Source organism: Barbus barbus (genome assembly GCF_936440315.1).
Source record: "Barbus barbus genome assembly, chromosome: 27".
NCBI classification, from domain to species: Eukaryota; Metazoa; Chordata; class Actinopteri; order Cypriniformes; family Cyprinidae; genus Barbus; species Barbus barbus.
The window spans coordinates 21,936,977-21,953,089 of NC_136755.1; the positions used below are offsets into that span (position 1 = coordinate 21,936,977).

The 16,113-nt window shown below is 35.2% G+C and overlaps 1 protein-coding gene across 1 annotated transcript; it reads right to left on the reverse strand.

Annotated features, from left to right (window-relative positions):
• Positions 1-1,520: 1,520 nt before the first annotated feature.
• On the reverse strand, positions 1,521-9,657 carry LOC306846923 (hormone-sensitive lipase-like). Its single transcript, XM_079380627.1, has 11 exons — positions 9,392-9,657; positions 7,588-7,840; positions 6,546-6,830; positions 6,288-6,378; positions 5,963-6,108; positions 5,119-5,304; positions 4,818-4,970; positions 4,546-4,690; positions 3,455-3,682; positions 2,957-3,339; positions 1,521-2,881 (listed from the first exon to the last, which is right to left on the reverse strand). The coding sequence occupies exons 2-11, from the start codon at positions 7,828-7,830 to the stop codon at positions 2,648-2,650; spliced, it is 2,094 nt and encodes a 697-aa protein (XP_079236753.1). The 5' UTR covers positions 7,831-7,840; positions 9,392-9,657; the 3' UTR covers positions 1,521-2,647.
• Between the last annotated feature and the right edge of the window lie 6,456 nt (positions 9,658-16,113).

The following is a 16,113-nucleotide window of genomic DNA, read 5'->3' on the forward strand; positions in this document are numbered from 1 at the left end:
AGCAAATTTTGCATGTCATTCAGAAATCAAGGTGCCAGAGTCTGGAGGAAGACTGGGGAGAGGGAAATGCCAAAATGCCTGAAGTCCAGTGTCAAGTACCCACAGTCAGTGATGGTCTGGGGTGCCATGTCAGCTGCTGGTGTTGGTCCACTGTGTTTTATCAAGGGCAGGGTCAATGCAGCTAGCTATCAGGAGATTTTGGAGCACTTCATGCGTCCATCTGCTGAAAAGCTTTATGGAGATGAAGATTTCATTTTTCAGCACGACCTGGCACCTGCTCACAGTGCCAAAACCACTGGTAAATGGTTTACTGACCATGGTATTACTGTGCTCAATTGGCCTGCCAACTCTCCTGACCTGAACCCCATAGAGAATCTGTGGGATATTGTGAAGAGAAAGTTGAGAGACGCAGGACCCAACACTCTGGATGAGCTTAAGGCCGCTATCGAAGCATCCTGGGCCTCCATAACACCTCAGCAGTGCCACAGGCTGATTGCCTCCATGCCACGCCGCATTGAAGCAGTCATTTCTGCAAAAGGATTCCCGACCAAGTATTGAGTGCATAACTGAACATAATTATTTGAAGGTTGACTTTTTTTTTTTTTTGTATTAAAAACACTTTTCTTTTATTGGTCGGATGAAATATGCTAATTTTTTGAGATAGGAATTTTGGGTTTTCATGAGCTGTATACCAAAATCATCAATATTAAAACAATAAAAGGCTTGAACTACTTCAGTTGTGTTGTAATGAATCTAAAATATATGAAAGTCTAATGTTTATCAGTACATTACAGAAAATTATGAACTTTATCACAATATGCTAATTTTTTGAAAAGGATCTGTATAACCAGTTTTAATACAAATACCATGGTTAAACTATGGTTAATGCAGCAAAACCATGGTTAATTTGTAATTTAACTATAGTAACCATGTTTTTTTTGGTTTCATTTGTAGTAGCCTCGTGGTTAATTTTCGTAAGGGAAATATTAATAATACAAGACAAAACATAAAAATAATATATTGAAATAATACTAAAATATTAATAGTTAATGATTTCAGACTCACTCTTTCTGTTACTTGACATTCTTATAATAAATTGACTACATGAGAAAATACTATTGTAATTTAGTAAATACTAGTGTTTTTGAACCATACCATAGTACTTGAACAACTATAAATTACTTTACCCAATAATGTACTAATTTTTATACAACTATTGGGTATATTATACTACAATACACTACAGTTTACTGTAGTAAAAACTAAAGTATACAACAGTATTTATTACAGTTTATCAGTTCACTATAATTAATATTAAAGTATGCTGTTGCATTCATTAACAAAGTGTTGTAAATACTATAGTATATACAGTATAATACACTTTACTATAGTATGGTTCAAAAACACTATTGTATTTACTATAAATTACTATAGTATTTTCATAGTACTTATCAAGTTACCATATTTTTATTGTGGCAAAATAAAAGACCAAAACATTAAAGAGCACTGGAAACAAACTTGCTTTGAAAATAGTAGATTATTTATTTATTGCATTTGACATTGTTCATCAAACTCCCCTCAGAAATGTACAGTATAGAACAAACATCTTTAGTGTTATAAGAAAAAAGTACAGGTCTGAATCTAATATGGTTATAGTTATGAGCACCCTTTAGCCGTTTAGCTTACTGCATAATAACGTGAACTGGTAACAAGACACAGTGACAATTTCTGGTGCATCTGTCCAGTTTTTCTTCATGAAATGGTGAGGTAACCTGTTAATATAAAGGTTCGAGTGTAGACAACAGTACTCTATGAAAAGACACAATGCTGTAAAGCTTATAAATGCATGCTCAAGGGCCTCAAAGTTTTGTCTGGTGTATAACGCAAATATCCTTGTCAAATTTATTATACATTTTCAAATAATGCTATAGCTGACATTGTAATACAAGCAGGGGTGTCAAAGTAATTTCAGTTCATGGGCCGAACTGGACTAAATGCCACCTTATGTGGGACAATTTAAGTTTTTTTTAATAACATACAGAGTGCATGCACAAAACATGCCCACAACTGTAGAATAAGCTTTATGCTGCTTTAATAACCAATAATGAGATACAAAGAGAGATTTACTAAATTTAAAAAAGTTACATTTTTAAATTAAACAAGAGAAAAACTAAAGCTGTGTTTAACACCCTTCTGTTTAAACATTCAAACCATTTTCATTTCAGATAAAAATAAGAGGTCAAAAATGGTGACTTAAAATCCACAGTGCAGTTGTTTAAAAAAAAAAAATGTTAGTTTGCAGTGCAAAAGCAGCTAGGATTCATCTTATTGCATCACAGGCACAATGGTGAAATTTTGGTGGATGCTGAGACATTCAGTTTGGTCAGAACACTACAGTGAATAGTTAATTGTGAATACCTAAAAATGAGTCACTCTGATGAAAAAACTGCCCATTAAGCCTGTAACCTTGGTATTGTAAGCTGGATATACAATCACTTCCAGGAGTTAAACTGGTGGATTGACTCCTCATTTTTTAAATAAATCCTGGTTTCGAACCTGTCAAAACTAGTTTCACTTTATTGTTATTTTGATCCCTGGAACTTCTTGGACCTTGGTGGTCCATCAGGACTTCCCAAGCCTAAACTGTCTAACTGAGCCCCGGCTGCCTCTGATCAGCAGGTAGTTCCTCTAGCTGGAAGACTTCTCTGATTCGTTTCACACATATATCAGATGCTTCCTGGGTTTCTTTGGAGAGCTGAAATAGGCTCAGGAAGCCATGAGGAAGGTCTTCAACCACAGTGAGCGTCACAGGCTGGTTCATATTCCTAAGCTTTTTGGCAAACATCACTGAATCATCTAACAGGGCATCCAAAGCAGAGGCCTGAGAAGAACAATCAAAGCATTAAAATAATAGTTTCAACATTGTCCCATTAAATGCATTTTCATCATGTCTTACCACTATATGTACTGGTGGAAGCCCCTTGAGAAGACTGTCCGGAGCAAGTAGAGGAGAAACCAATGGGTTCTTCATTATTGGTGTGCAAGGTGTGTATATATCCACCAGACACCTAGACCGGAGTGGCTCAAAGTTTTCTGGGTATTCTTGGACTTCCTGTGGTTTCTCTACAGAATGTGACTTGGAAGGTGAAGGACCGTTTGATGGTATGGTTGAAGAGGATGCTGCTGCTGCTGCTGCTGCTGATGATTTTGGTTCTAATAAAGTCTGAAACCAATTGGTCGCTCCTTGGGCGAAGTTAGTCAACAACTTTACTGTGTCCTGTCCCAAAGCAGCTAAGGTGTCTATCTGCTGAGCTGGCTGCACTGACGGACAACTCGAACCTAGAGAGATGACCAAGAAAAAGTATGATCATGAAGGTGCGGTAGATTAAGCTGTTTTGAAACAATCTGTACTGTATAAGCGCTGTATGTAACATGACTTGACTCAAAAGCTCACCAGCATAGGCATCAATACACTTGTAGAGCACGCTCAAAGGCAGCAGAGGGTCGATTAAAGTGAGCAGTCTGGATGGTGAAGCGTCTGTTGTTAGCAGAGTTGCTGGGTAGGCTGCCACAATCCCATCAGGAACACGTACACCATGAGACATTGCCCTCATAGAGACGGTTATGCACAAGTTACCACCTGCACTGTCTCCCACCAAACAAACACGTTCTGCAGTCGAGCCTGTGAAGCAAGATCAACATTTAGAGAGTCCTGAGGCATGGATTGCTTGTCATATCCACACCTATTATTTTGCTCACACACCTAAAAGGTAAAAATGAAGTTCAAATGGTTCTTTCCCTTTTCATAAGATTTGTGACTGGCTATATGGTTCTATGAAGGTTAAATAAAAGCTATACTTCTTCATATCAACATTTATTTCACTAGAAAGTAATTTTCTCCCATGGCATTTTTGTAACCTTAATATTTAAGAGTGTTGCATAAGTTATTACTAGCTTTCCTACTAGTTGATTGGATGATAAAAACTTCAATGTCATTACATTTAAAAATTAAACTGATTCAGCCATCAGATTTGGGAAGTTTTGTAGTGTGACCTTATGCTTCCTCTAATATAAGTTTACAAATTATTTTATAATTATTATACACTACTGATAAAAAGTTTGGGGTCAGATTTTTTAATGTTTATAAAAGAAGTCTCACCAAGACTGCATTTTATTGAAATTGTACATTATTATACTGTACAGTAATATTATTTAATAATAATAAAACTGTTTTCTATTTCAATTCATTTTATAATGTAGTTTTTTCCTTTTTAGTCATTACTCCAGTCTTCAGTGTCATATCATCCTTCAGAAATCATTAATATTCTAATTAATATGCTAATTTGCTGCTCAAGAAACACTTCTTGATGAGTAGAATATTTGTATTTGCAATTTAATTTGTTGCAACGCATGACATTTTTTATTTAGCCAGCAATAAAATCATTGACTAGCGCATGTAAATATTAAAATTACATAATATCCCCATTAAACAATTAGTGTCTGCATACTAGTTACTCCATTTGGAGAGGAGTGTGCTTTACAAACCCAGCAAGTGGCAATTCTTCAAGGCCCAACAGTAGGCGTAGAAACACTCTTCTAGAGCCCGGGGGAACGGGGCCTCTGGAGCCAATGAGTAATCCACAGAGAGAATAGGCACATTCAGATCCTTTGACCAGCTCTTCAAGTAATTCTACAATAGAGAGAAAAAGACACAAAGGGGCTCAGCAAAAAAATGTAAAAATAAATAAAAATTCCTAACAAACAAATAATTTAGGTGAGAAACCTTATATAGGGAGGTAAAACGGCCACAGCCATACCTCATGTGATTTTGAAGTTTGAGCAACAAAGCCTCCACCATGGAAGTGTATGAGCAGGCATGGAGAAAGAGGAGCTGTCTGACGACTGAAACCCCCTGGCAGAGACAGCTGAGGCCCTTCGGGACGAGAAAGGGCCAACAGTTCTGCACTGTCCTGTAGGAACGGTTTGAATATGGAAGACAATTGGCAAAATTGACTGTTTGAAAGAAAATCATTCAAAGTCATTCAACACCATTCAAAGTCTAACTGTTTGACTTAAAAATATGTAATGAATTATTTCTTTTTCATGAAACACACAAACCTGTCCTTGTCGGAGTGTGTGTGAGATCAAGCGCACTTTGACTGGCCCAGGACCCCAGTGTGCAACTGGAGGATTCACAGAGACTGAGAGACTGGGGTCAGAGGCCATTGGCAAACTCAGACTTACACCTGGTGTGGTTAATATTACATTCACCTGCACCACAGTCGAAGCAATCCTGGTCAAACTCTTTAGAAAAACACAGAAGCGAAAAAAGACAGAAGTCTTTTTGAAACTTACCATTCAAAAGTCTGGGGTCATTCAGATGTTTTAAAAGAAATTAGTATATTTATTCAGAAAGAATGCAACTCATTGATAAATATGACAGTAAAATATTTATGTTCCAAAAGACTATTTCAAATAAAGGCTGTTCTTTGAACTCTCCAGTCATCAAAGTATCCTGAAAATTGATCAAAGTTTCCACAAAAGTATTAATCTGAACAACTGTTTTTAACATTGCTAATAATAAGATTTGTTTCTTGAGCAGCAAATCAGCATAATAGAATGATTTCAGAAGGATCATGTGACACTGAAGACTGGAGTAACGATGCTGAAAATTTAGCTTTGCATCACAGGAATAAATGACATTTGAAATATATTTAAATAGAAAACAGTTATTTAAAACTGTAATAATAATAATAATATTTCACAATACTTTTAACTGTATTTTTGTTCAAATAAATGCAGCCTCGGTCAGCATAGGAGATTTATTCAAACTTTTTTTTTTAAATCTTACGGACCATAAACTTTTGAACAGTACTGTAAATATCATTGCAAACCTACAGTTTAAAGGTACTGATGTTGTTTAATCTGTTCTCATAGATGCACACGATATACTTGTACTTACTGTTAATAGCTCAGTCTCGGTAAGGTTCCAAAAGGTTTTCCAAAACTGCATATCTAGATTTTGTGTGATGCGCTCAAACTCTGTCCCCCTCAACTCAGGATCTACCACGTATTTGCCCGATGTGAAGAAAGAAAGAGCAGCAATACCTGGAAATAAATCAAAGTTCATCCGTGAAAGGGATATGTAATTGTGTGAGAATTGTAAAAGACTAGTTTCCCCACCATCAGCAGTGTTTTAGGGGAATAACAGACATAAACACATCAAAGAATGAATCATGAATGAATCATCTAGTATTATGATGTGCCCTATCTGAGTATGCTCTTACCTAAACCAGTCTGCTGTTTCTTGTAGTTTTCACCAAAGGACACCATACTGATGACCACTGTCTGTAGAAAAGGCCTGAGAGAGGGGGAAAACTGGGGGCAGAGACAAATAAATAGAGACTTTGTGTTTCTGGAACCAATTTGAATACGTCATAAACGGCACGCATCAGTGAAACGATAAAAACTTTTATTCATGGTAGGTTCCTAGTACTGTTAAAGAAAAAACTCTTTATGCAAAAGAACTATTAATATTATCTCACCTGGAAGCCCAAGCAACGACCATAAAAACAAGCTTTGTGCATGGAGATGTACTCTTGCACAAACCGCTCACTTAAACCCCCTTCCTCCTGTGAATAAAGCTGACCATGGGCATTGTCATGGAGTAATATCTGTGCCAAATAAAGCAATGCCCGCAGCTGGCAAAGAGCACTACAGTATGCTTCTATTTCTGCCATATTATGGTCCATCCTAAAAAATGCTCCACTGCAGTTCGATGCAATGTAACGGGCCTTCTCAAGGATGTGGGTGATGCAGGAATGGACCACCTATGGAAAACAGAAAACATCAATGGACTCTTATTGTGGATATTAGGCTAAATCAAATTACATAATTTTCTTTGAATATTTGTACAGTTATTTATAAAAATACACTGTTTATATATACTGTATATATAGGGCCGTTTTCTCCGAGGAGGCAAGGGAGGCAGTGCCTCCTCAAAATATTGGATGAGAAAAAAAAAAAAATTGTAGTACAAAAATAAAACACCACTATTGGATATGACTGGTTATGTTTGACTATTATTGGTTCATGCGATAAATTCCGCCTCTTGTTCATGTGCATTCTGTTCTGATAACGTTAATATATATATATATTGATGCACATTACTTGCATCTAACCCCTCATTTGGAAGTGGGAAGTCATGGCCTAATGGTTAGAGAGTCGGACTCGTAACCCAAAGGTTGCGAGTTGGAGTCTCAGGTCCAGCAGGAATTGTAGGTGGGGGGAGTGAGTGTACAACGCTCTCTTCCACCTTCAATACAACGAAGGTGTCCTTGAGCAGCCGCAGCATAAATGGCTGCCCACTGCTCCGGATGTGTGTGTGTGTGTGTGTGCGTGTGTGTTCACTATCACATTTAACCCACTTGGATGGGTTAAATGCAGAGCACAAATTCCAAGTATGGGGTAACCATACTTGGCCACATGTCATTTAAAATAAATAAAAAAATTGCAAATAAAACCTATAAACCTATAAAAATCCCATTTTTTATGCATTCAACTTTTTTAAAATGAACCAGTAGTTACCTTGACTAAGGTCCGATATCCGTTGCCAGGAGTCTGTGCATCCAAATCAAAATGGTGATAGACAGCAGTAAAGCCAGTGATTAAAGGTTCAACAGCACGACCGTGTTCCTGAATCTGCCTCATGACTCCCAACAGATGATCAGTGGCGTCAGCATTTGAAGAATTGCTGCAGGATCCATTAAGAGCCAAGATGACATCCGAACATACCATCTGCAATGCTGCGAATACATCCTTATGATCCATGTCTGACAAACTGAGAACAGAGTTATCAACAATAAAAATGCACAAAGATACACAACATCACTGTAACAAAGCACAAACAAACAAAACACAAACAAAACAAAACCCAGTCTGGCAATGGCCAAACAATGTCATGAATATAAACTATTTTACTCTCTCGAGAGAGCAGAGACTGAGAGATACCAGCCTGTGTCAAAGGACACAAAGACTGAATGGATCACGGTATATTCCTGCAACATCTAACCCTTGCTTCATCAAAGTCCAAAAGAATGCATAAAACCAGCTACTTTCTGAGAACATATGCTGGAAGGAACCAAATTCTATAATTATATTTAGTGGTATGATGTGTGACACAGATTTCAAGAAAAAGTTTTTAAAAGGATTTCATTATCCTCTTCAATAATTACTGGAATAGGATTTGCAGTGCAAATAGACCGTTTTTAGACATGACACTGGATCTCAGTAGCCAAATAAAAGACTTGCTTCATGATTAGATACAGTAATTAGTTGTGACCGGCAATATGTAAATTTAAACACTTTGCTCCAGAAAATGCAAAATTTGTAAAGGAAACCAAATTCAAACCCGGCTACGGCTCATAGCTTAGAAATGAATTATTCACTCACACGCTGCTGCAAGTGTTACAGTTGAACTGATCCCTATTCAGTACTTTACTCAACAGAGACTGAAATGTGCTGAGACTCCAATTAATTTTCACTGTTTTTCATGATTAGATTGTGTAATCAATCAAATCTGATCAATAAAACAAACCTAAAAAGCCGCTTTGCACTTTTAACCCACCATCATGTAAGGAATAGTTTTGGACATTAGCATATTATAGAACTAATACAGTATAGTATATTATTGGATCACTGATTCTTGAGAAAATATTTATTGATTCTGAAACACATACAGAATTTTTTTTTACAGAATGTTTTATGTATGCTTTAGTAGATGGCAACAGCAGAAAAACCACATAACTGCTTTGGTGAACAGATGTGTGATGTGCAAAACATGAGTTATAAAATATTAATTGGGGGAAAAAAAAAAAAAAAATATATATATATATATATATATATATATAGTAAATGTAATATTAAATTATTTATTAAAGTTTTTATATTTATTATAAATATTTTACATTTTCATGAAGGGTTTTACAGGTAACGTAAAATACATTTTTAGACAAAACCTACGAAGGTGGTTGCACACAAATATAAAAAGCATTAAATATTTATCAGCTGTGCGGCTTGTTTTCCTCAGTATTTAACAATACAGAGACTATCAGCCTCGTTATTATAGTAGCCAAGAACAGTAGCCTAAAACAGCAAGTGATATAAAGGGATCTGGCAACCCAATTTGCGCGTCACAGCGCGTGCCAAACAGCTCCGGGGTGCAATAGGTTGCTCATTAACTTTCAATGGGATGAAACAGATACCACGAAACGTTTCGGAATGGTGGCCCACCACTCACAGATTTAGGAGACAACAGTCGAGACGCCAGTTAGCCCACATAAAATTTTACCCATGCAGACTGAAATGTTTCGGTTTGTTAACCAGCGCTTACCTGTCACTCAATGAGCTCCGCTGCGCGTGCAAGGTGCGCCTGAACCGCGAGCGTTCGCTGACAGCAGCACCGCATAATGTCACGGCAAAACTATCTACACTCGGGCATTTTCATATCTAAACACAACACTGTAGAGGATGTCTTGTGTTTTCGCTTTAACTTGCTTGTATCCTCTTCCGTGCCTGTCAAAGTTTCGACAAACCCGCAGCATCATGGGTACACGAGTTCAGTGCAGTCCTATCGACGCGAACGCTTCCACTGCAATCAACGTCTACTGTGTCGCGTGCTAGTTTAGTGAGCAGTATAGATGGGGTCGTGTAAAGAAATCCAGTAATACCTAAAAATACTAGACCTTATAAATAGGCTACATAATGCTTTAATATACAACAACATAAATATTTGAATTGATAATTAAAAGTTAATGCTTTCAGCACAAGGGGATTTAGAAAAAAAACAAGAAAAAAAAGCTGGTAATTTTTCAGAAGTGGTAGCCTACTTATTATTATTTTTAAATGTTATAAATGTGTAGCGCTTATTAATTGCTTATTTATTTGTTGTAGAAAACAATAGCTTAGTTTTATTGTTGTATCATCTGTATTTACATATTTGCAGGTTCACTTATATTGCATGTTAAATAAATTATCAATTTATAAAATATTAATGAATAATAATAACAACAACAACTTTAAATTTCTTTCTTTCTTTCTCTCGCTCTCTCTCTTTCTTTCTTTCTTTCTTTCTTTTCACAGTGAAATGGTCATAGTTAGCACAGAGTTAGCACATTTGATTCTCCAGCATGGTGAATTTGCCTTATTATCACCCTCTGCTGGTCAAAGAGGAAACTGGCTCAACTCTGGATAATACTTATGACAGAGTTCCTGAACTCATTTTAAGTGAGTAGCCTGTGTGCTGAGAAAGAAACAAGCAGACAAATACTTGAGAAGTTATCCGAGTCTCAGAACAGGACAGTGGTTGATAGGAGTTTAAAATGAGCATGTATTTATGTCTGTCTTTTATTTTTTATAAAGCCCTCAGATCAAAATAGTAACACTGAAAAAAAAAAACATTAATTACAAATGCAATGTGGTCACATGCATTTTTGACTGCTGTTTGAGAGATCACATACAAAACGTTAGGGGTCCCTGCATGTGTATTTTTTTCTGTTAAGACCTTCCATGGGGATCAATAATTTTATCTTATCTTTCTTATCTTATCTTTAAAGAGGGAGCTTCCAGTTTGTCTATTTTTAGGGCTCCCTGTAATACTTTCACAACTTATAGTCCTTAATGACTTTAAGCGCTGTAATTCTTCACTTTTTTAACAGCTTCTTTATCAGACAGAAAGACTTTACAAGGTCGCAAAGCATTTAATCCCATGATGGCATAGCTTGCAGTTCTCTAATATACTTTCAGTTAAAATAGTTCTTAAAAAACCTATTCACCCTCAACCCATCCAAGCTGCATATTTGTTTCTTCATCGGAACAGAATTGGAGAAATTTAGCAGTAGGATTATTGTGATGTTTTATCAGCTTTTTGGACTCATTTTGACGGCACCCATTCTCTGCAGAGAATCCATTGGTGAGCAAGTGATGTAGCTAATGCTTATGTCTACAAATCGGATGTTCTGATGAAGAAACAAACTCAACATGTAGTTATGCTAAGCTTGGCTAGGCTGAGGGTGAGCAAATTTAGCAGCAAATATTTGGGTGAATTATACCTTTAAAGCAGAGCTACCCGATCTCATGAATGTGCGTATAAATAGTACGCCAAATAAAAACGAAAACTCGTGGTATTGATACGCAAAAATGGACTTTGGCGTGTATATGCTACGCGAGGGGTAGGGTTAGGGTTGTGGGGTAGATGCGTACATATGTACGGGAAAACTGCGTATCATATGCACGCCGACAAATTTCATATCATATGCACGCGAAAACTGCGTATTATATGCACGCCAAACACCCGCGTGTCACATACGCCAGTCAATTTTTTTGTATCAATACCACGAGTTTGCATTTTGATTTTGGCGTGCTATTTATACGAATTTTCATGAGACCGGGCTGAGCAGAGACAGAACAAACTCAAAATAGATTGTTTTTATTAGTCGTATTTGCTTATAATTTCCTGAAAGAAGTGAATAGAATCTCTGACTTTAAATTGTGTGTTCAGCTTTGTGTGATGCCTTGATGATACACTCTTTACATCTCTCTATACACCTACTGTGCTGTTCACCAGCTGTCACCAGCAGGCTCTTGTTGTTTCTTTGGTTCTCACGTTACAGATGACAACTGCAGTTTTTGTATTTAGCATGCTCTGGCCTGCACCACCCATACTGCTAAAGAGGGCATGCTACCCAAATTAGCAGCACAATGCTGTCCAAGAGATTATTTTCAAGGAAGCTAATTGGTTTAACTAAAAATATCTTGAAATGAAGTGCTTTTATGCGGTCCTGTTTTTAAATAGCTGGAATAAAGCAGAATTGGAATAAAAAAGCAATCAAATGCAAACTGAAAAATAACATAAATGATCAGTCAGTGGCTGACATTTTCATTGGTCCTTCTTACCTACTGTGCAAAATACATATTGTGTATAAAATAAGAAATTTATTTACTAAAATCACCTTTTTCTTATTATTTACATATTATATAATACATGCATCTATAAAGTATCTTTATTTCTATTTGCACTTCATATTTATTAATTTCTTATCATTTATAATTATCATAAGCCTTTCTCCTGGGGATTTATGAACTCTTATCCGTCTTATCTTTAAGGGGCAGCTTTTAAAGTGTCTATTTTTGGAATTTATTCATTGCTTAAAATTAAAGCCTTTGATTTTTTTAACACAAATGTTTAACTTAAAAAGGTTCTCTTCTAGTTGCCCAGGCTTGTCAATAGCTTATCCTTTAGATTAGATGAGGCAATGCACTGATGTTCTGCGAGTCAGAAAGGCCTGCGGTTTACCAATGTTTAGTATTGCTTGAAAGGTATTGACTGTTGCAAAGTGAGGTGGTTATTCCATGTATCTAAAGTTTGTTTCCAAGTGTCTGTGGGATGAATGAGGGCAATTCTAGGCTTTTTTTTTCTTTCTTTTTTGAGCCAGTCACCAAACAAAGCAAAATACCATGCGACTAATGACTCTAGAGCAGGAAAATCATGATATTGATCCCAAATCCCAAACAAGGGGTAACCATTTATTAGCTAGTAGCCTCAGTTTTATATAATGTTTACACTTTTTTAAAACATTACAAAAGCCTCCTCACCTTCTTACAGACATCCTTTCACTGATCCACAAACACTAAGATGTTATTCACTGAAAACCTTGACTTACTATCTGAAATCTTGCTTGTGTTTATGCATTTTCAAACCAGAACCAATCAAGTTTTTGTGACTCCTTCATCTCCTTATTATGTTTAAAAAAATTGCACAAAATAAAAAAATTTAAAACATAAATTTTCATAATCAGCATTTTGCCTTTTCCAGCAAAATTATCTGAACAAACAGTATCTCGTTCTTTAAAATATCTATTTTGAAAATAAATAAAAAATACCTATATACAAATTAAAAACAGTAAAAAAATTGTAACATTAAAAAAAAGAAAAAAATATTTTAAAAAAAATTTATTTTGAAACTTGGGGTAAGGGGTAAGTTTATAAGTATCCTGAGATTTTTTTTTTTTTTTTTAAAGATTTTAAAATCAGCATATTTACAAGTATCCTGAAAGCATATTAAAATGATTTCTGAAGTCTCATTCGACACTAAAGTCTGGAGTAATGACTGCGGAAAATTCAACTTTCCCATTACAGTAATAAATTATATTTTTTAAATAGATTAAAATAGATTTTTAAATGGGAATAATATTTTTTTTTGCCATTACTGTTTTATTGCATTTTTAACAAGTAAATATATTTAGTTATTTAAAGAGAATAGTACTAAACTTTTCATGATTTGAAGAGAGGTCAGCTTTCATGTAACAAATTGCCTACCCTAAGCTACACTATTGCCACAACATGCTTTATTGTGTAAACTTCATTTGTCTAAATCACACACATCACTCGTGCCTTTTCATTTGAAAGATGTAACTTTTAGAACATGTTCTCATCACCAAAACATTCCCTCAGAAAATAAATAACTTTCTGCAGTTTTAGCAATATCTAAGTCTGTGTCAGTTGTTTGTACACAATTCAAAAGCTGTTATTGGTTCCTGGTTAAAATCTCAATGATTGTGATTAAAAAGTCAGACATTTTAAAATAGCATATATAACGTTTCTCATTAAAATTTTCCAATGGTCTGATTTGTTGGAATTTCTTCCTTAGGATTCAAGAGAAACATCACAGAAAAACTTGAAACACCAGATTTTTAAAGCTAATTACATTACATTACACATACCGTCATTTACACTAAAACAAAACTGTTTCTTTTGAGTCTGTTTCTGAAAATATACACTGTAAAAATGATTTTTCTTAGCTGTAAATAAAACAAAGATTATTAGAATACTATTATGTGCCTTTGATATGCTTGCATCCCTAAAAGGAACAGGAAAAAACAATGCATGGTTCTTCTTTAAAATACAGGATTTGTACGCTCATGGATTTTTTGAGAGCATACAGGGAGGGAAATATTTCATTCTTTTATATTCCTGTCAAAGCGATCAGACCTCAGTGTTTTCTAACACTGCAGTGAAAAACGTTTCCGCATCCAGATTGGATTCTAAAATGAGAAGATCAATATTTAGTTAATGTTTATAGCACGACACTGACGTTTGATTGCAGCACTGATTGACTGGATTGTAAAATAAACATAACGGGTGTGTTCACATGTCAATACAGGTTCATGGTGTTCTGACCTTCTTCTTAATTAGCTGTAAAAGTACTTTCCTGCTAGCTGAGAAGTCCTTCACTGGCAACAGTAAATATTAGTACAGAGCGTCTCCACCTTCAAACTCGGCTGAATGACATACGTTCAGGACACATAGAGAGACTTAACCATGTCTGAAAAAGACAGATAGTATTAAACCTTAAGTGTGTTGCTTTACTGTTACTTTTCCAAAATCAAACCCTTAGCAGAGTTAGCAGGAAGTTCAAAAAGAAGAGAAAGCGTCTTTTGTTGGAGCGTATCAAGGAAGTCTCAGAATCTTCACTGTGCTAAAAATAAATGGGCATGACAAAACTTATAGTTTTTAATATTTCCTTGGGATTTGACATGTTTTTATTAATGCTAAGCTGTCTTGAGGTTTGCCTTCTTTTGGGTGTGGATTCACAAACTCAGCAATCAGACAGAGAGAATGCATTCTCTCTTTTAATTGTTTAATAAGAAAATCCCACCGTGTTAAAAAGAACAAAAAAGGTTTTGTGACATATACAAACGTATGCATGTGATTGTTTTGAAAATAAACAGTCTAGAGCAAACAAAATAATGGGAGGACGTCACAATTTATGTCTAAAAGTACAGGACAAAATTGATTTCACTGTTATGCTTTAAAACATCTTTTATGCTTTCATTCCAAAAACGTAATTATAATGAAATTCATATAAGGCACTGTAATGTCAACCTCTCAAAGATGATGTCCTCAAAGCCTCTGAACCAGCATGGAACAACATCATACACTATACCCTTGAGCATTATTGATCCTGTAAATGTTTCCTACCTTCATATCATAGCAAAGCCACAACATTTGCAACATTTGATGTCTCTCGGTCTTTCATTTTGAGGGAGAAAGATGACATTGCAGCATATTACGTTGCACTTTTTCATAGATGCATAGAAAGTTCATGTTAAATTAATGAATATGCAGAATAAATAGTACGTTTTTCTGCTCCATGTAGTTCTTTAAAGGCAGTATTGCATAAAATTCATCAGTTCTCTTCAGCAAAGAAGTACAGTTTTGGATATAAAATAAATAAATTCCATAATATTATATTTTTATATTAAAATAAACAAGGTGGGCTATTTGCACAGTGTAAATAGACACTATAGGAATAAAAAAATATATAAATAAAATATACAGCATTAATTTATTGAATATTAACTAAAAAATAATTACAAATATTTAATTTAATAATAATTCATTTTTAATAAAATATTAAATTAATGTATTAAATGACATATATTTGAATTCTGCGACTAAGAAGCAGGCTATTAAAAAGCAAAGATCTCACTTTGGTTGGGATTGTAAATTTCTCTTTGTGATAGCTTTTGGATTGTATAACATTTTTTGTTGTTATGAAAATGTAAATAAAGTAGCAGGAACAATGGGGTAATGGTGTGTAGTGGTCTAAATTAACACGGGATTTACAAATTATTAATGATTTAGTATGATTAATGTCTGTATTTGTCTGGAATCTGTCTTCAGGTTCATCAGGATTCTTTGTAAAATAGGTCAGAAGACTAATACAGGAACAGATCTTGAGGAAGATTTTCTGATAGCACACAGAGTTCTATAAACACAGACTCATGGGGGTTATGGAGGCTCACGGACGTCTCTTCCGGTGTGATGAGGGAGGATGGTGCTTTTCACCTCAAACACAAACAAATGAACTGCACATTATTAACGTGCTGTAATGATGATCTATATTTTCAGAGTCGTGAACTGATGTCTCAGGAAAAGCCTCAATACTGTGAATTCAGCCCTTACTTTTTTTTAAACACACAAACTATACTTGAAATAATAATAATAAAAAAAATATATATAGATAAAATTTAAAAACAAAAAAGTGTAAAAAAC

What these genes read in the sequence shown, in the direction of transcription:
- LOC306846923 (XM_079380627.1), bottom strand. Translation starts at nt 7,830, where the DNA reads ATGGATCATAAGGATGTATTCGCAGCATTGCAGATGGTATGTTCGGAT. An exon ending in ACACACTCCGACAAGGACAG is followed by an intron (nt 4,971 to 5,118) that starts GTTTGTGTGTTT and finishes CCGTTCCTACAG; the next exon opens with GACAGTGCAGAACTGTTGGC. An exon ending in GTGTATTGATGCCTATGCTG is followed by an intron (nt 3,340 to 3,454) that starts GTGAGCTTTTGA and finishes TCATCTCTCTAG; the next exon opens with GTTCGAGTTGTCCGTCAGTG.